Source organism: Delphinus delphis, chromosome 4, assembly GCF_949987515.2.
Source record: "Delphinus delphis chromosome 4, mDelDel1.2, whole genome shotgun sequence".
Classification (NCBI taxonomy): domain Eukaryota; kingdom Metazoa; phylum Chordata; class Mammalia; order Artiodactyla; family Delphinidae; genus Delphinus; species Delphinus delphis.
Genome location: NC_082686.1, coordinates 45,266,653 through 45,284,231, shown reverse-complemented (window position 1 = coordinate 45,284,231; position 17,579 = coordinate 45,266,653). Strand labels below are relative to the sequence as shown.

At 38.5% G+C, this 17,579-nt stretch overlaps 1 protein-coding gene across 2 annotated transcripts in view; it reads right to left on the bottom strand.

Moving 5' to 3' along the window:
- Positions 1–17,579, bottom strand: part of EPHA6 (EPH receptor A6) — an 867,569-nt gene that overhangs the window by 224,874 nt on the left and 625,116 nt on the right. For both annotated transcript variants that reach the window (XM_060010502.1, XM_060010503.1), the window contains one exon: positions 1,753–1,938. In XM_060010502.1, coding sequence (XP_059866485.1) covers positions 1,753–1,938 — 186 coding nt within the window. The remainder of the gene's footprint in view (positions 1–1,752; positions 1,939–17,579) is intronic.

Genomic DNA, 17,579 nt, shown 5'->3' with positions numbered 1-17,579 from the left:
GCTACCATTTAATGCGGCTTACTATGAGTCACATGCTATGCTAAATGCTTTATACATTTATAAAATTAAACCTTACAGCATTCCTATTGGGTAGGACTTTTTTTGGCCCCATTTTACAGTGTGGAAGTAAACAATAGAGATGTTAAATCGTCTACCTAAAACTTCACAAGACTTCAGTGGTAGGAGTGGAATTCTAACTGATGTCCATCTGTTTCGTTACCTACTGCTGTGTAATAAACTATCCAAAATGGAGCGGCTTAAAACAACAACCATTTTATTATCTCTCATGATTTTACGGGTTGATTGGACTGAGCTGGGTGGATACTTTGCTCCACAAAATATCATCTGCAGCTGCAGCCATCTGGCAGTAGAAGTAGGGGCTGTAACGTCTGAGATGGTTCTTTACAAAGTTGGCACTCAGTGCTGACTATCTGCTGGGAGCTCTTGTAGAGCTGTTGTTGACTAGAATGCCTCAGTTCTCCTCTTTGCAGTTCTGTGTGTGGCCTCACCATATGTACTGGCTTTGCTCAACATTGGAGACTAAGTTACATGACAGAGTGTTCCAAGAGGATAAGGTCCAGTGTACAAATATGTAAGATGCTTCAACTTGTATCACACTTGTTAATGTCCCACAGGCCAAGGCTAGTCACATGGACAAGTCCACAATCAATGTGGGAGAGAACAACACAAGGGCATGAATACTGGAAGGTTCTACTAAGGCCACTAAAGTAACAGCCCATGGCAACAGCTGAAATCAAAAGCAAACTTTTGCGTCCTCCAAACTATCATGGCTATCAGTAATTTTCTGCTCTCCTTGGATAGCATGTTGGCCAATGCATTGTGAGAAGGACTTTGGAGTTTCAGACACAGAGTCAGTTAAATGTTTTTGGTAAGCTTTTACACTTTCCTTCTTCCAAATATAACATGAAATTTCAATTTCATCTAAATGGTTTTAAAAGAAATTTCAGTTTTACAAAAGAAAAATGCATCTCAAAGAGATTATTTTTATGAGTTTATAATGCCATACTATATTGAGTTTTATGTTATAACTCATTAGTGAATAAAATAAGGAGAAATATTAAGTTATGCCTTATCATTATTCAAATAAAAGCAAATAGATTGCAATCTATTTCTTAGATGATATGATTAGTTTTGGATTTCTGAGGAACTTTTTTCCCAAAGGAATGGTTTTGATCCCACTATTTCTGTAAAAACTGGATTTTTATTTCAGAAATTGTAATGCTTTTCTTCATTTTATATAAATTGAAATAATACAGCTCTAATGGCATTTATGTAGGTAGGTTCCATAAAGAACTTTTTATTTAAAAGTTTTCTTTAGATAAAGCATTCTATATTTGTATATGACATTTATTTACAAACAGAACTATTTTACCTTAATGACCCCAAATATTTTAACTGTTTCTCCTATTAATATTGAAATTTAGGCAGGTTCAGAAGAAGTGAATTGCTTACAGAAATTAGGAAAAAATATATAACCCTTTACCTTGATTTATTATTTCAAGTTAAATTAGCAAATGATTTACAGGTAATAAAAAAACATTTCAAAGCTGTTTGGTGACCAATGCAAACTCTGATAATGTCATAGACTAATATCAAGACTCCAAGGGACAATATCTGAAGATGATATCTGAACTAAGTTATCCCCTAAATGGCTGTGATATTGCTATTAAGCTTTTTTTTTTTATTTAAGGAATTGAGACAGATATATAAAAGAAGAATATCAGTACTTACTTTTTGTGACAACACCTTCTAAGCGAATGATATTTGGGTGGTCAAACTGACCCATGATACTTGCTTCTCTTAAAAAATCTCTTCTTTGCCGATCCATGTGGCCACCTTTCAAAGTTTTGATGGCAACTGGGATCTCTCTTTTCCCTGGTGTTTTCAAACGCCCACTACAGACTTCTCCAAATTCACCTTAAAATATGAACAAAAGTAGTTAGTTGTTTAAACAGAATACTTATATTCCAGAAAAATTGAATTGTCACAAAGTACCATCTTTTTGTTTTTTAAGATGATGACTCTCAAGTGTGCCATTTTTACACAGAGATCTCTTCCTTAAAAATTAAACTTGTAATGACAATATGTCTGATCAGCATCATTTGTAATGAATAATGAAATGCATTTTCATATACTGTACCACAGGAACTTCCATTGATAGATATCCCTGATCTGCTGAGAAATTATGGCAGGCAGAATGGGTGATGCTAATGTAATTCTACAGAAAAGCAATCACTCCATAACATTTCCTGTTCCTGTTCTCAATACTGATATATGGGCCAAATTCCTGCTCTTTTCAGGGAATCCATCAGGCATATGTAGTTGATTTGATTGCACAGGCATATGTCTGGGCTTCACTGCCATTAGAAATCAATGCTAGGGTCAACTGGTATATGAACATATTGAAAAGACCACACTATAATTATAGTTAATTATAATTAACTATAATTACTTACTATAGTTGAGTTCACACAGGTTAAATTACATGTCACATGGTTTGAATACAAATACAGTAAGATTATCTACAGTTCAGCAATGGCTCCAATGGATAGATTAAAAAACAGCCAAATATTTATCATGAATTTACTACATATATATCCAGTGCTAGAGTGCTGTGGATTTCAAAGAAGTATAAGAGCTGGTCTTTGTTCTTTGTAGCTTATAATCTAGAAGGAGAATTTAGATGAAACATTGAAACACTTAGGAACCTAAGAACCAATCCATGCAAATGTTGTATTATTTAAGTAAGAACAATGGGAGCTGCAAGACTTCCTGGAGGAGGTGGAAACTTTTGCTGGAACTTGAATGATGGTTAGGATTCAGATATTCAAGAAAACTAGCAACATTCCAGACAGGAGTATATGGAGTGAGGGAAGTGAAGACAAAGTTTCAATGGTCAGAAACAGTAAAGAGAATGACACGGACGTAGGGCAGTAAGGAGACAAGGTTGACTAGAGGGGTTATTGAGGGAAGGACGGTCAGAGACTTCTCAGTGCAATGCAGTAAATTCAATAAAGCTTGAGATTTCATATTTAATTTTTCTATGGTCAATTCCCTGCATTTACTTAAAAGCATGATGCTTGATCCCCAATTTATTCATCTATAAGTGAATATAATAATGAAACCTTTTGTAATTCTATAATGTTCCTTCCCCATAAGGATACTGGGAAGATCAAAAGTGATAATGCATATAAAACTGCTTATAAACTGTAAAGTACTATTTATGTGCTTTAAGTTATATAAATCTTTGGAAAGGTGAAAGAAATAAAATTAAAATATCTTCAGTTGGTTTATTAGCTAGCAGTTCTGGCCAGTAGCTCGATGCTATGTAAGTTTAAGTGTAGAGGATCAAATTAAATTTTTGCAGCATCACAGATTATCCATATTTTCTTTGAACCAATTCATTACAGTCAACTAAATGTTGACTATTCATGAATATTAATTATATTTCGGTATAGATGTTAAGATGTTTTTCTAAATGAAAAAAAACTAGAAAGGAAATAAGCCAAAACTTTGCCTCCTAAATTATGTGTAAACACGTCCATTAGAAATAAAAAGCAGGACGAGGGGAAGACGGCGGAAGAGCAAGATGCGGAGATTACCTTCCTCCCCACAGATATACCAGAAATACATCTACACGCAGAACAACTCCTACAGAACACCTACTGAACGCTGGCAGAAGACCTCAGACCTCCCAAAAGGCAAGAAACTCCCCACGTACCTGGGTAGGGCAAAAGAAAAAAAGAAAAAACAGAGACAAAAGAATAGGGACAGGACCTGCACCAGTGGGAGGGAGCTGTGAAGGAGGAAAGGTTTCCATACACTAGGAAGGCCATTCGCGGGTGGAGACTGCGGGTGGCGGAGTGGGGGAGCTTCGAGGCCGCAGAGAGCGCAGCAACAGGGGTGCGGAGGGCAAAGCGGGGAGATTCCCGCACAGAGGATCGCTGCCGACCGGCACTCACCAGCCCGAGAGGCTTGTCTGCTCACCCTCCGGGGTGGGCGGGGGCTGGGAGCTGAGGCTCGGGCTTCCGTCGGGGGCACAGGGAGAGGACTGGCGGCGTGAACACAGCCTGAAGGGGTTAGTCCACCACGGCTAGCCGGGAGGGAGTCCAGGAAAAGGTCTGGAGCTGCCGAAGAGGCAAGAGACTTTTTCTTCCCTCTTTGTTTCCTGGTGCACGAGGAGAGGGGATTAAGAGCACCGCTTAAAGGAGCTCCAGAGATGGGTACGAGCCGCGGCTAAAAGCGCGGACCCCAGAGACAGGCAGGAGAAGCTAAGGCTGCTGCTGCCGCCACAAAGAAGCCTGTGTGCGAGCACAGGTCACTCCCCTCACCTTCCTTCCGGGTAGCCTGTGCAGCCCGCCACTGCCAGGGTCCCGGGATCCAGGGACAACTTCCCCAGGAGAACGCACGGCGCACCTCAGGCTGGTGCAACGTCACGCCGGCCTCTGCCACCGCAGGCTCACCCCACACTCCGTGCCCCTCCCTCCCACCGGCCTGAGTGAGCCAGAGCCCCCGAGTCAGCGGCTCCTTTAACCCCGTCCTATATGAGCGAAAACAGACGCCCTCCGGCGACCTACACGCAGAGGCGGGGCCAAATCCAAAACTGAGCCGCTGGGAGCTGTGAGAACAAAGAAGAGTAAGGGAACTCTCTCCCAGCAGCCTCAGAAGCAGTGGATTAAAGCTCCACAATCAACTTGATGTACCCTGCATCTGTGGAATACATGAATAGACGACGAATCATCCCAAATTGAGAAGGTGGACTTTGAGAGCAAGATTTATGATTTTTTCCCCTTTTCATCTTTTTGTGAGTGTGTATGTGTATGCTTCTGTATGAGATTTTGTCTGTATAGCTTTGCTTCCACCATTTGTCCTAAGGTTCTATCCGTCCTGTTTTTTAAAAAATTTTTTTCTTAGTTATTTTTTGATTTAATAACTTTATTACATTTTATTTTATTTTACTTTATCTTCTTTCTTTCTTTCTTTTTTCCTTCCTTCCTTCCTCCCACCGTCGCTCCCTCACTCCCTCCCTCCTTTCTTTCTTTCCTTCTTTTCTTCTTTCTTTGTTCCTTCCTTCCTTCCTTTCTTTCTTTCTTCCTACTTCTACTAATTCTTTCTCTCTACTTTTTCTCCCTTTTATTCTGAGCCGTGTGGATGAAAGGCTCTTGGTGCTGCAGCCAGGAGTCAGTGCTGTGCCTCTGAGGTGGGAGAGACAACTTCAGGACACTGGTCCACAAGAGACCTCCCAGCTCCACATAATATCAAACGGCGAAAATCTCCCAGAGATCTCCATCTCAACGCCACCACCCAGCTTCACTCAACAACCAGCAAGCTACAGTGCTGGACACCCTATGCCAAACAACTAGCAAAACAGGAATAAAAGCCACCTATTAGGAGAGAGGCTGCCTAAAATCATAATAAGTCCACAGACACCCCAAAACACACCACCAGATGTACACCTGCCAACCAGAGAGACAAGATCCAGCCTCATCCACTAGAACACAGGCACTACTCCCCTCCACCAGGAAGCCTACACAACCCACTGAACCAACCTTAGCCACTGGAGACAGACATCAAAAACAGCAGGAACTACGAAACTGCAGCCTGCAAAAGGGAGACCCCAAACACAGTAAGATAAGCAAAATGAGAAGACAGAAAACCACACAGCAGATAAAGGAGCAAGATAAAAATGCACCAGACCTAACAAATGAAGAGGAAATAGGCAGTCTAGCTGAAAAAGAATTCAGAATAATGATAGTAAGGAGGATCCGAAACCTTGGAAATAGAATGGACAAAATGCAAGAAACAGTTAACAAGGACCTAGAAGAAATAAAGATGAAACAAGCAACGATGAACAACACAATAAATGAAATTAAAAGTACCCTAGATGGGATCAATAGCAGAATAACTGAGGCAGAAGAACGGATAAGTGACCTGGAAGATAAAAGTGGAAATAACTACTGCAGAGCAGGATAAAGAAAAAAGAATGAAAAGAACTGAGGACAGTCTCAGAGACCTCTGGGACAACATTAAATGCACCAACATTCAAACTATAGGGGTTCCAGAAGAAGAAGAGAAAAAGAAAGGGACTGAGAAAATATTTGAAGAGATTATAGTTGAAAACTTCCCTAATATGGGAAAGGAAATAGTTAATCAAGTCCAGGAAGCACAGAGAGTCCCATACAGGATAAATCCAAGGAGAAACAAGCCAAGACACATATTAATCAAACTGTCAAAAAATTAAATACAAAGAGAACATATTAAAAGCAGCAAGGGAAAAACAAAAAGTAACACACAAGGGAATCACCATAATGTTAACAGCTGATCTCTCAGCAGAAACCCTACAAGCCAGAAGGGAGTGGCAGGACATACTGAAAGTGATGAAGGAGAAAAACCTGCAACCAAGACTACTCTACCCAGCAAGGATCTCATTCAGATTTGATGGAGAAATTAAAACCTTTACAGACAAGCAAAAGCTGAGACAGTTCAGCACCACCAAACCAGCTTTAAAACAAATGCTAAAGGAACTTCTCTAGACAAGAAACACAAGAGAAGGAAAAGGCCTATAATAATGAACCCAAAACAATTTAGAAAATGGGAATAGGAACATACATATCGATAATTACCTTAAATGTAAATGGACTAAATGCTCCCACCAAAAGACACAGATTGGCTGAATGGATACAAAAACAAGACCCTTATATATGCTGTCTACAAGAGACCCACTTCAGACCTAGAGACACATACAGATTGAAAGTAAGGGGATGGAAAAAGATATTCCATGCAAATGGAAACCAAAAGAAAGCTGGAGTAGCAATTCTTATATCAGACAAAATAGACTTTAAAATAAGGACTATTAGAAGAGACAAAGAAGGACACTACATAATGATCAAGGGATCGATCCAAGAAGAAGATATAACAATTGTAAATATTTATGCACCCAACATAGGAGCACCTCAATACATAAGCCAAATACTAACAGCCATAAAAGGGGAAATCAACAGTAACACATTCATAGTAGAGGACGTTAACACCACACTTTCACCAATGGACAGATCATCCAAAATGAAATAAATAAGGAAACACAAGCTTTAAATGATACATTAAACAAGATGGATTTAATTGATATTTATAGGACACACCATCCAAAAACAACAGAATACACATTTTTCTCAAGTGCTCATGGAACATTCTCCAGGATAGATCATATCTTGGGTCACAAATCAAGCCTTGCTAAATTTAAGAAAACTGAAATTGTATCAAGTATCTATTCCAACCACAATGCTATGAGACTAGATATCAATTACAGGAAAAGATCTGTAAAAAATACAAACACATGGAGGCTAAACAATACGCTACTTAATAACGAAGTGATCACTGAAGAAATCAAATAGGAAATCAAAAAATACCTAGAAACAAATGACAATGGAGACACAACGACCCAAAACCTATGGGATGCAGCAAAAGCAGTTCTAAGAGGGAAGTTTATAGCAATACAAGCCCTCCTTTAGAAACAGGAAACATCTCAAATAAACAACCTAACCTTGCACCTAAAGCAACTAGAAAAGAAGAACAAAAAACCCCCAAAGTTAGCAGAAAGAAAGAAATCATAAAGAACAGATCAGAAATAAATGAAAAAGAAATGAAGGAAACGATAGTAAAGATCAATAAAACTAAAAGCTGGTTCTTTGAGAAGATAAACAAAATTGACAAACCATTAGCCAGACTCATCAAGAAAAAAGGGAGAAGACTCAAATCAATAGAATTAGAAATGAAAAAGGAGAAGTAACAACTGACACTGCAGAAATACAAAAGATCATGAGAGATTACTACAGGCAACTCTATGCCAATAAAATGGACAACCTGGGAGAAATTGACAAATTCTTAGAAATGCACAACCTACCAGGACTGAATCAGGAAGAAATGGAAAATATGAACAGACCAATCACAAGCACTGAAATTGAAACTGTGATTAAAAATCTTCCAACAAACAAAAGCCCAGGACCAGATGGCTTCACAGGCGAATTCTATCAAACATTTAGAGAAGAGCTAACACCTATCCTTCTCAAACTCTTCCAAAATATAGCAGAGGGAGGAACACTCCCAAAGTCATTCTACGAGGCCACCATCACCCTGACACCAAAACCAGACAAGGATGTCAAAAAGAAAGAAAACTACAGGCCAATATCACTAATGAACATAGATGCAAAAATCCTGAACAAAATACTAGCAAACAGAATCCAACAGCACGTTGAAAGGGTCATACACCATGATCAAGTGGCGTTTATTCCAGGAATGCAAGGATTCTTCAATATACGCAAATCAATCAATGTGATAAACCATATTACAAATTGAAGGAGAAAAACCATAGATGCAGAGAAAGCTTTTGACAAAAGATGCAGAGAAAGCTTTTGACATCTCAATAGATGCAGAGAAAGCTTTTGACAAAATTCAACACCCATTTATGATAAAAAGGCCATATATGACAAACCCACAGCTAACATCATCCTCAATGGTGAAAAACTGAAAGCCTTTCCACTAAGATCAGGAACAAGACAAGGTCACCCTCTCTCACCACTCTTATTCAACATAGTTTTGGAAGTTTTAGCCACAGCAATCAGAGAAGCAAAGGAAATAAAAGGAATCCAAATCGGAAAAGAAGAAGTAAAGCTGTCACTGTTTGCAGATGACATGATACTATACATAGAGAATCCTAAAGATGCTACCAGAAAACTACTAGAGCTAATCAATGAATTTGGTAAAGTAGCAGGATACAAAATTAATGCACAGAAATCTCTCACATTCCTATATGGTAATGATGAAAAATCTGAAATTGAAATCAAGAAAACACTCCCATTTACCACTGCAACAAAAAGAATAAAATATCTAGGAATAAAGCTACCTAAGGAGATGAAAGACCTGTATGCAGAAAACTATAAGACACTGATGAAAGAAATTAAAGATGATACAAATAGATGGAGAGATATACCATGTTCTTGGATTGCAAGGATCAACATTGTGAAAATGACTCTACTACCCAAAGCAATCTACAGATTCAATGGAATCCCTATCAAACTACCACTGGCATTTTTCACAGAACTTTAACAAAAAATTTCACAATATGTATGGAAACACAAAAGACCCCGAATAGCCAAAGCAATCTTGAGAACAAAAAACGGAGCTGGAGGAATCAGGCTCCCTGACTTCAGACTATACTACAAAGCTACAATAATCAAGACAGTAGGATACTGGCACAAAAACAGAAAGATAGATCAATGGAACAGGATAGAAAGCCCAGAGATAAACCCACACACATATGGTCACCTTATCTTTGATAAAGGAGGCAGGAATGTACAGTGGAAAAAGGACAGCCTCTTCAATAAGTGGTGCTGGGAAAACTGGACAGCTACATGTAAAAGTATGAGATTAGAACACTCCCTAACACCATACACAAAAATAAGCTCAAAATGGATTAAAGACCTAAATTTAAGGCCAGAAAGTATCAAACTCTTAGAGGAAAACATAGGCAGAACACTCTATGACATAAATCACAGCAAGATCCTTTCTGACCTACCTCCTAGAGAAATGGAAATAAAAACAAAAATAAACAAATGGGACCTAATGAAACTTCAAAGGTTTTGCACAGCAAAGGAAACCATAAATAAGACCAAAAGACAACCCTCAGAATGGGAGAAAATATTTGCAAATGAAGCAACTGACAAAGGATTAATTTCCAAAATTTACAAGCAGCTCATGCAGCTCAATAACAAAAAAACAAACAACCCAATCCAAAAATGGGCAGAAGACCTAAATAGACATTTCTCCAAAGAAGATATACCAAACACATGAAAGAATGCTCAACATCATTAGTCATTAGAGAAATGCAAATCAAAACTACATTGAGATATCATCTCATACCAGTTAGAATGGCCATCATCAAAAAAATCCAGAAACAATAAATGCTGGAGAGGGTGTGGAGAAAACGGAACCCTCTTGCACTGCTGGTGGGAATGTGAATTGGTACAGGCACTATGGAGAACAGTATGGAGGTTCCTTAAAAAACTACAAATAGAACTACCATATAACCCAGCAATCCCACTAGTGGGCATATACCCTGAGAAAACCATAATTCAAAAAGAATCATGTACCAAAATGTTCATTGAAGCTCTATTTACAATAGCCCGGAGATGGAAACAACCTAAGTGTCCGTCATCGCATGAATGGATAAAGAAGATGTGGCACATATATACAATGGAATATTACTCAGCCATAAAAAGAAACGAAATTGAGCTATTTGCAATGAGGTGGATAGACCTAGAGTGTGTCATACAGAGTGAAGTAAGTCAGAAAGAGAAAGACAAATGCCGAATGCTAACACATATATATGGAATTTAAGGGAAAAAAAATGTCACGAAGAACCTAGGGATAAGACAGGAATAAAGACACAGACCTACTAGAGAACAGACTTGAGGATATGGGCAGGAGGAAGGGTGACCTGTGACAAAGCGAGAGAGAGGCCTGGACATATATACACTACCAAACGTAAGGTAGATAGCTAGTGGGAAGCAGCCACATAGCACAGGGAGATCAGCTCGGTGCTTTGTGACCGCCTGGAGGGATGGAATAGGGAGGGTGGGAGGGACGGAGACGCAAGAGGGAAGAGATATGGGAACATATGTATATGTATAACTGATTCACTTTATTATAAAGCAGAAACTAACACACCATTGTAAAGCAACTATACCCCAATAAAGATGTTAAAAAAAAATGTAACCAACATGCTTGTAGCAAATTGGGGAGCAATTTATTCAAGGAAAACAAATTAATTTCTGTAAGAACAATGAGATCTGTTTTGCTTTAACTCGTCCTTGATCTTTGCTCTCCATGCCAGTGGTAGCTTTGAAAAACAGCCCACATCCCTGGTACCAGAAGGAGCAGCATGGACTGGGAGGGCCTTCAAAGCCTCATTCCCAAAGAAATGTCATTGTTTTACATGTCTGGTGGTCCCCTGGAAGACCTCACTTGAAAGGCCTGCCTTTGACCTGACTGAGAGCTGTCTAGTAAGAAAAGCTTTTCCTCACGGGCCATTTCTGGAAAACATTTTCAGGCAAATATTTTAACATGGCAGTTGCATGAGGCAATGGATAACAGTTGGGGGCAAAAAACAGCCCAACTGAAAAGTTTAAAAAGAAAAGCTGAGGAATGAGATGTCCACAAAGACTTTGAAATATTCCAATGTATTCCTGGGAAACTGGAAGACCACAAGACATATTCCTGGAAATCTAGGAAAATAACTGTTAGCATTAATAAATGAGTTCAGCAAGGTTGTAGGATATAAGATCAATATTATTTCTACACACCAGCAGTGAGTAATCCAAAAATGAAATTAAGAAAACAATTCCATGTGTAACAGCATCAAAAGAAATAAATACTTAGGGAAAAATTTAACCAAGTAAGTGCAAGATTTACACTGAAAAGTATAAAGCTGTTGAAAGAAATTGAAGAAGATCTAAATAAATATAAAGACATGCTGGATTCATGGACTGGAAGATAATCTTATTAAAATGTCACTACTGCCCAAATCGACTTATGGTTCCATTGCAATTCCTATGAAAATCCCAGCTGCCTTCTTTCCAGAGATTGCCAAGCTAATTCTAAAATTCATATGGCAATCAAGGAAACAGAATAACCAAAACCATGTTGGTAAGGAACAAAGTGGGAGGACTCACACATCCTGGTTTCAAAACTCAGTTCAAAGCTACTGCAATCACAGTGTGGTACTGGAATAAGAACAGACATGTAAATCAATGGAACAGAATTGACAGTATAGAAATAAACCCTCATATGTATGGTCGATTGATTTTCAACAAGGGTGCCAAAACAATTCAATGTGGAAAAAACAGTCTTTTTAAATGATGCTGGGACAACTGTACATCCACACACAAAATAATGAAGCTGGACTCCTACACTTCACACCATATATGAAAATTAATTCCAAATGGTACAAATATCCAAACGTAAGATGTAACGCTATAAAACTCTTAGAAGAAAACACAGGAGTAAATCTTTATGACCTTGCATTAGACAACAGTTTCATAGATATGATACCAGAAGCACAAACAACCAAAAGAAAAATAGATGAATGGGATTTTATAAAAATTAAAATTTGTGCTTCAAAGGACACTATCAAGAAAGTGAAAAAACATGTAGAATGGGAGAAAATACTACAAGTGGGAAGAATAAGATGCAGTTGGCAGAAGAAAAGTATAGTAGTTGCTAGGTATGACAATCTCAAAATTTTGAACTATTACAAATAAAACAGCCACTCTAAATCACGGCAAAGGGCAGACTCATGTTATGTTTGTTTTTAGGGTTTATGCCTTTCTAAATCTGAGAAGCTGCCAGGATTCTAGTACATAGCAAAAAGTGATGACAACACCCTGAAGTATGTAAGTTTTTGTGTGTACACAGCTATCTAAAGGAAACCAATGCTAGTTGACTGGGGGAGCATTAGGGCAGCTCTGTGACCGCAGCTCAATTTGCCTTCATAGTGTGGCCACACCTCCCTCATTGATATTCTCAACAATGGGGTAAATAATTCAATAGGGATAAGGCTTTGATTTTCCTCTTATTCTCTCCTAGTGCTTATGTTCTTGTTACAATATTGATGTACCACAGATAAGCCAGCATGTGAATGTGCTCTGTTTGGTTAAGTTATATAGCCTTTATACATTGTAGAGTCCTTCAGTTTCTAAAATCATGGAGCTTGTATTGTTAGAACCAATGAAGTGACTAAAAGAATTTTTAAAAATAAGCCATCAGTCTGGACCTGCATAGGTGAATGAAGGAGAAACACTTTAAAGTCAGAAAAAAAAGTATACTTAACATTTAGGATTATCAACCACTGCTGGTTTTCCATAATATATTTCATTCCTGATTTTATCTGAAAGAGATGTGATTACTACCACCATTCAAAAAGTGGTACTTTATTAATTAATAAGCTCTTGGCTCATCTTTGAGGTAGATTTCGGATTTAAAATAGACTACCACACTGCTAATTACTTCATCTGATGTTTGTCAATAACACAGAGGCTTCATTCAAGAAACCTACTGACTTATAATTACCTGAAACCCGGTGATGAATCAAGGTTTTGTGGGGCCTGAACCTCATCTACTTTGGGAAATCCTATCTAATAAAAACATGCAAAGTTATAAATACAAAAATCGCTAGGACCCCTCTCAAGACCTTGGAAGGGACCTCTGCAAGTGAGGAGCCCTGAAGCCTAAGCTTCATTGAATTCATGATAAATCCACCTCAGCTGGGGCCCTTTTCCAAACTTTTTTAATGCAGGCAACTTATAAACACCCCAGTAATATGTCATTATAGGTAGTAAAATGACTTAACTCGAGGGTGGCATCTTCCCTTGGTGGCTTGCCTTTGGAAAGAGATGCAATAAAGCTTATGTCTCACCATGGCAAGTGTTTCCTGAAGCAAATTAGCTTTGTCTATTAGAAAGACTTAGCCCAAAACAAAGACTTACTATACTGTGACAATCTTTTGAAAGTAACTGTGAATGAGTTTTAGGAGTACAGTACTAATTTATTTCCAACACCAGATAGTTCTGATTCTTTCACTACCTTTTTCTGTCATTTAAGAGGAACACAAATTCAAAAGGAACAAGTTGGTGCCTCTTCCATTACAAATCTTTTCTAACCTACCACCCATTTTCTACTTCATCACCCCCCTCCCTCACCTTGTTACCCTGCTGCATAGATGCTAGAAGGCTCTCATATATGCTTTCCCATCAACATCCATCTTTCTCCTTCCAGTATGAAAGCTTATTGGGGACAAAGTCCTTGCCCTATGTGTCTTTGTATCCCCAGCACTTAATACAGTGCTGAGACACAGTGGGCATGGCACTCAGTGAATGTTTTTGAATGAATTCATTAATTTTTAAACTGTGATTGATTGATTTCCACAATGTATTTTCCTGTGTTGCCTACATAACTATAGTGAAACTCTGATTCTTATAAGGAACTCTTGGTGTTATAGGATGTTTAGGAAAGGTGGTGAGTTTTTAAAAAAAAAAGAAATAAAAAGCAGTCTAGCAAGTTTTATATATACATACATACATATATATATATATATATATATATATATATAGTTAAAAAAATAAACAAACAAGCAAACAAAAAATGCTGACTAGAATGTGGTCCCTAAGTTCAGTGTATGTGATATTGGGGTTTTAGAAATCTTACATAATTTGACATCAAAACAAGAATAGTGTTTTTTTTTTAACTTAATGATGCTTTCAACTTATTGGAAGTTAAATGTTCTTGTGTTCACAGGAGAAAGAAGCCATAGTTTTCCAGTTTTGTTTGTTTGTTTGTTTTGCGATACGTGGGCCTCTCACTGTTGTGGCCTCTCCTGTTGTGGAGCACAGGCTCCAGACACGCAGGCTCAGCGGCCATGGCTCACGGGCCCAGTCGCTCCACGGCATGTGGGATCTTCCCGGACCGGGGCACAAACCCGTGTCCCTTGCATTGGCAGGTGGACTCTCAACCACTGAACCACCAGGGAAGCCCCAGTTTTCCAGTTTTGTTTGTAATGTTTTTAATTTTTTAAAGATTTTCTCTTAGACATAAAAAATTGGCAAATGATAGAAATTTTCAACATTTTTCTATTGAGGCTGTGAACCTTGAGAGTAAAGGTATATGTATGTGTTTAAATTAATGTCCGATATATCCAGGCCTACTAAGATACTTGAAATTCCTTTTCAGATCACTCTGGTTTGCTTTAATGAATATCTAGAACAAAACAAATATTGTTTCTTCTTTTATTTTGCCTTAATAAATCTGATAGTACATATAAAGATTCAGCAATATTTTAAAACCTCTCACCTGCCATGAGCCCAGATTGCAAGTGATTTTCTGTTAACATTTCATAGTAATTCAAATAAACTTTTGAATATAGTGAAATGAATAGCAAACTCTGTTGGTATTTTATCAAGACAGGCAGAGTGGCAATTTACTTTGGTCTTCTGTTGTGTGAAATTCATGTAATCTTATTAACACCAGGCAGGTATTTTCTTCATGTCAAGCTTTGCATGATCAAGCTGTTATCACACTTATTTCAGTGACACTAAATATGGCTGCCTCAATTAAAGATCTGAGACTCCTAGTGCATTCTTTAGGCATAGTGTAAAAAATTCAGTCATAGAATATATTAAAACTCTTATCTGTGGTAAGCCTGGATGAATCAGACAAATCAGCCAGAAAGGAAAAAATATTTTGAATTAAAGCATATTTTAAAATATTGCCAAAGACTGATCCATTATATGATTGCCCTTGTAGCAAGAGTGGAGGCCCTGTATGTAATCATAGGTAAGAGAATTTATTCCTTAATAAAATGTGAAATTTTATATATACTGTTTAGTCCATCATTAACTCATCAACTATAGGAATATGGTGTTAAATACTTTTTCTTCCCTTTACCAACACAGTGTCACCATCATTATTACAAAGCTAGCACTTATACAGTGCTTATCATGAGCCAGGTCTAAAAACCTAAAAAATATTTTAATCTTGACAACAAACCTTTGAGGTGGGTACTGTTATTATCTTCACATTACAGATGAGGAAACTGAGGCATATGAGCTACGTAACTTGTCCATGGTAACGTAATTACAAAGTGGTAGAGCTGTAATTTGAATCTAGGCAATCTGGCTCCAGAGTCCATGCTTATAATCACTATTCTCTGCAGTCTGAGATATTTATCATTGTTAATACTTGTGTTAATATGCTAAATTCCCAGTTAGTAACAATGATGTCTTCAAACTCACTACTGTATAGTGTTCAAACACATTAACTAGATATGCACAGGTAGATGGAATGATAAAACCATATATTAGGAATCCTTCACTATAAAATGGAGACCTCGCTTAAATAGGTTGTATATTAGATGGTCTGGAAAAATCACTACAGTCTATCTAGTTTCAAGAGAGTCAAGAAAAATATATCTAGGATAATTGATCTTCTGCCACTGACAGACCACGCACTTGCTAACAATCCCATCTCTCTCCCTGGATGGTGTTAAAACCTTTCTGGACAAGCAATTTTGTTGTATGGTATATAGGGTTATATTAAATTATCAATTAGAATTGGATTTTCCACATAAAGCCTATATCGTTTAACTAAAACTGTGGAGGAGGATAGAGGCAACAAGGGACAATCTGTCTTGGAGGATTATCATATCGACATCCCCTGGAGGCTTTCTGAAAGTTTGCTCCCCCTGTTCTGAGATTCTGGTACTCCCTTACCTCCAACCCCTTGAGAGTCACTGAAGCAGAAAGCCATGCTCCTGACGGTTTTTTAAAACATACCTCTCCCCGTGTCCTCAAGTCCATTCTCTACGTTTGCGTCTTATTCCTGCCCTGCCCCTAGGTTCTTCAGAACCATTATTTTTGAGGGGGAAGGGTAAGCTGGGATGAAGTGAGAGAGTGGCATGGACAGATATACACTACCAAATGTAAAATAGATAGCTAGTGGGAAGCAGCCGCATAGCACAGGGAGATCAGCTCGGTGATTTGCGACCACCTAGAGGGGTGGGATAGGGAGTGTGGGAGGGAGACACAAGAGGGAGGGGATATGGGGATATATGTATATGTATAGCTGATTCACTTTGTTATAAAGCAGAAAATAACACACCATTGTAAAGCAATTATACTCCAATAAAGATGTTAAAAAATAAATAAATAAAATAAAACATACCTCTCAGGTGTAATGACATGCTTCTTTCATCACACTTGCTGTTTCCCTCTGACGGGAACACTCTCTACAAGTTGTTCCCCTTCCTCCCTTGTCTCCACCCTGCTCAGTTCTTCTCTACGTGATGGCTTCATATAAGCAGCAAATGCCAAGCTTTCCCCTCTTCAGAAACTTACTCTGATGAACCCATCTCATTTAGTCCCCCACCAACATCAGGTCCCTCCAAATGAGACAGAAAAAAATAGCAGCTCTACAATCAGAAGCCGGCCTCGCTCTCAGAGCTAGGCTATGTTATTCTCCTATCAGACATTATACCAACCTCAACCTCAACCAGGTTACTCTGAGACACAATAAAATGAGACGGAGCAAGGCTACTGCATAATTTTGCCTAAGCACAGAAAAAAGGCAAGGTCACATTGCCCAAAATACTAAACATCTCCTCTCTTGGCTGAAATGAGTGACTGCTACTTCTCTACCAATTAAAACCTTATTCTTGTTCTAGTCTCCCTTCCCTGTAGATAAGACTCACTGAGATACTATGGTAGAAGTCCTAAAACTAAGGACCAATATTATGTGCTGTTTGACGGGGGAACAGGGAGGGCCTCAAATGGCTTTACCACGGGTTCTTCTCCTCACTCTGCTCCCACAGATAAGGCCAAACAACCCACCTTATCAAACGGATAAGATGCAGTTCCTCCTCATCCCTGAGTGACAGGTTCTCCTGCCAGCCTGGGGAATGATTCAAGCAAGCCAGTCACATCCTGCTGAGGGTATCGGGGGTACCCTACCCTCTT